The 3,496-nt window shown below is 39.0% G+C and overlaps 1 protein-coding gene across 1 annotated transcript in view; it reads right to left on the minus strand.

Annotated features, from left to right (window-relative positions):
- Positions 1-2,583: 2,583 nt before the first annotated feature.
- Positions 2,584-3,496, minus strand: part of CPE (carboxypeptidase E) — a 133,987-nt gene continuing 133,074 nt past the window's right edge. The window contains exon 9 of the mRNA XM_017525957.1: positions 2,584-3,375. Coding sequence (XP_017381446.1) covers positions 3,277-3,375 — 99 coding nt within the window. The 3' untranslated portion in view covers positions 2,584-3,276. The remainder of the gene's footprint in view (positions 3,376-3,496) is intronic.

The following is a 3,496-nucleotide window of genomic DNA, read 5'->3' on the forward strand; positions in this document are numbered from 1 at the left end:
GGGGTTTCACCATGTTGACCAGGATGGTCTCGATCTCTTGACCTCGTGATCCACCCGCCTCGGCCTCCCAAAGTGCTGGGATTACAGGCGTGAGCCACCGCGCCCGGCTATCCTGTCTTACCTAAAGCTTGAGAAGCAAAATTTTTGAAGCTCTTCAGAGCTCAGTTTCAATCTCATTTTTCTTCTCACTCTGTGGGCTTCTCTTAGGCAATTTTACATCTTCTCGTGGCTTTAAAGTTCATCTATGTGGGGAGTACTCTCTTCCCAGGCTTGCCCCAGACAACTCTGGATCATATCTGCTTTCCTGACATGATCAATCATGCCCCTTTCATTCTCAAAGGCGCCCTGGTTTGGAGGATTAAATTATTTGGCCACCATATGTATATGGCAATCACAGAGAGTCCTTATTTTATGATGGGGTTATGGCACAATAAGCCCATTGTAAGTTAAAAATATTATAAGTCAAAAATATATTTAATGTTGGCAACACAGCAGATGGTTCCCAATTTATAATGGTTAGACTTGTGATTTTTTTCAAACCTATAATGGTGCTAAAGTGATACACATTCAATAGAAAGCAGAACTTTATCATAAGCACAAGAAGTTCCTCAACTTATGATGTGTTTAGGTTTGGATAAACACATTGTAAAGTTCAAAACAACCATAAGTCAATCCATTTTAGGTCAGAAACCATCTGTACACTCAAATCTCCATATCCAATTCTAGACCTCTATTTATTTATTTATTTATTTATACTCTCACTCCATCTACCAGGATGGAATGCAATGGCACAATCTAGGCTCAATGCAACCTCTGCCTCCCAAGTTCAAATGATTCTCCAGACTCAGCCTCCCAAGTAACTGGGATTACAGGCACCACCACACCTGGCTAATTTTTGTATTTTAAGTAGAGATGGGGTTTCATCATGTTGGCCAGGCTGGTCTCCAGCTTCTGACCTCAGGTGATCTGCCCACCTCAGCCTCCCAAAGTCCAGGAATTACAGGCATGAGCCACTGCACCCAGCCTAGACCTCTTTTTAGACCTTCACACAAAGAATATCCAATCACATACCCAGCTCCTCCACTTGTATCTCTCAGGAGCATAGGCATCTGAAGTTTAAAAATTTCTGTATCAAAATCTTTTTCTTCTCATCTTCCCAATTTGCTGCTTCTCCAATAGGCCACATGCCATGCACCCCATTGCTCAACTAGAAACACAGTGCCATCATTGACAGCTGCTTCTCCCTCAAGACCTGTCAATTCTACCTGTGTAGACATACATCACAAACCCCACCCACTTCTCATCTCTACTGCCATGATCTGATCCAAGTCACCCTTTCTTTAAGCCCCTGCAACACCTTCGCCACTGGTCTCTATTCTTGCTTCTAGTCTCTACACAGCAGCCAGATAGTCTTTAAAACATAAGTTAGGTCACATCCCTTCCGAGGGTAAGAACATGCAATGATTCTAAGAAGAAAATATTAACTCCTACATTCTAATCCATAAGGTCCTGCTTGATTTTGTCTCTGTCAAGTTCCTAGGACTTACTTCCCACCTCTCCCATCTTTCTGCTCCTGTCATTCTGTCCTTCCTTAGTCTCCATCAAGCCACATGTTTTCTACCCCAATGCCTTTGCACCTGCTATTCCATCTATCTAGCAAAGACTGTTAGATGTTCCCCAAAGTCCACTTCTCCTCATCTACCTGGGTGCCCTTCTAGACTACCTTTCTCAGACTCCCTTGCAGTTACTGTGGCCAAAGAATGTACAATCCCAGGGAATATGATGTGAAGAGAAGTAATGTATACCATCCCCAGACCTGCCCACAAGAACCTCTCTACATTCTCCCCATTGCTTTTTCTCCCTTCCCATTGGCTGCAAGGGAGATGACCACCAATGCAGCTTTGGTGGACATGTGCAGAAGATGGCAGATCTTGTCAGAATGAATCCCAGAACATAGTCTCAGACTGTGTGAAGAAAAATGACACCACCTTTCTTTCTTCTGTTCAGTACAGGTACCTGAGCAAAAAATACACTTCCACTGTGTTTAACCCATGATCTATTTGGGGGCCTATTATGATACCAGCACGATTTTAACCAAAACTTGTACTTGCAGCATTGATCAACCATACCACCCCCACCATGCGCACACACACACACACACACACACACACACACACACACACACTCCTACCTCAGGCACTCTGCATTGCTCATACCCACTCAATATTCCAGGTTTTTATGTTAAGATGCAATCCCTAACTCCCCTCATCCAGTCTAATTGAAGTTGCTCTGTCATTCTTTCTCTCTGTACCCTACTCTTTTTTGTCATTTTACTTATCACAATGCATAACTACAAATTAACTTGCGTGTTAATTAGAGTTTGTGTCCAAACATTAATTTGTGTGTCATTTATTTAAAGGTTGTGTCCAAAATCAGAACCTTTTGCCTGCCACAATAATATACATAGAGACTTTACAGTACTCTGCTTACAGCAGTCACTTAACAAATTTTAAAATGTATAGGAGGAATACAGAAGAAGCCACTAGACCAAACATCTTAGAGAATTAAAATACACAGCCTGGGGATTTTTTTAAGCCTTTATTCATTCAGAATGTAATTCTGGGCCAATCTACAACCAAGAGAAAACCCTAAACTTTTAGGTAGTGTTAACAGACTAAATAATATAATAGTGTTGACCCTATATGTACAAGCGAGAAGTCAATTTTTATTCTTTTCATAAAACCTCTTTGTAAATATGTATCTTTTCCTCCCATCAAAAATGCATTAACAAGATCATGCTTATAGTTAGTCAGCACAAGAAAAAAATGACAATTTCTACTGAACTATTTAAGCCTTGCAGTAGAGTGCTCGCAACTCCGAGCTGTATCTGTTAACCTTTTCAATAGCATCCATTATGTGACACTGTCACCAATGTAAAATAACTCCACTAATTTTTAAAAGCTGGAATTACTCAAAAAGTTCTGCATTGTAAATAATACCAGGAATATTGCATTTAAGCCTAGGATAGCAAAATTACTTAAATCTTGTCTATACTTTTTGTGTAATATATATAGGAAAATGAATACTATATAAGAGAATGAAATAGATCAAGTTCTTATATTTTTACCTAAGAGCCTATTTATGTTGATTAATATTTAAATGATTAAAAAATAAATCAGTATTAAGTATTAACTGCACGAAATCTAAAAAAAATTGACCACATTACATCATACTACATTATATAGATAGACTTAAAGCAGCTAACTAGAAGCCTTTTTAAAAATTCAAAGTTTCTGACATCATTTTCCACCATTCCATCAGTTCTTCCTTCTCCTCTTCTTTCCTTTCAGAAAATGACTCTAGTTCAAAATCAACCTAAAAGAGAAAATCAAGAGCATATTATTTTATCAAACTGCATGCGTTTATTTAAATTGAAATTTTAAGAAATATAAAAGCAGCTTACACTCAATGCAGTCACCTGAATTAAAGTAAATCC

The sequence above is a fragment of the Cebus imitator genome, unplaced genomic scaffold, assembly GCF_001604975.1.
Source record: "Cebus imitator isolate Cc_AM_T3 unplaced genomic scaffold, Cebus_imitator-1.0 Scaffold40, whole genome shotgun sequence".
NCBI lineage: Eukaryota > Metazoa > Chordata > Mammalia > Primates > Cebidae > Cebus > Cebus imitator.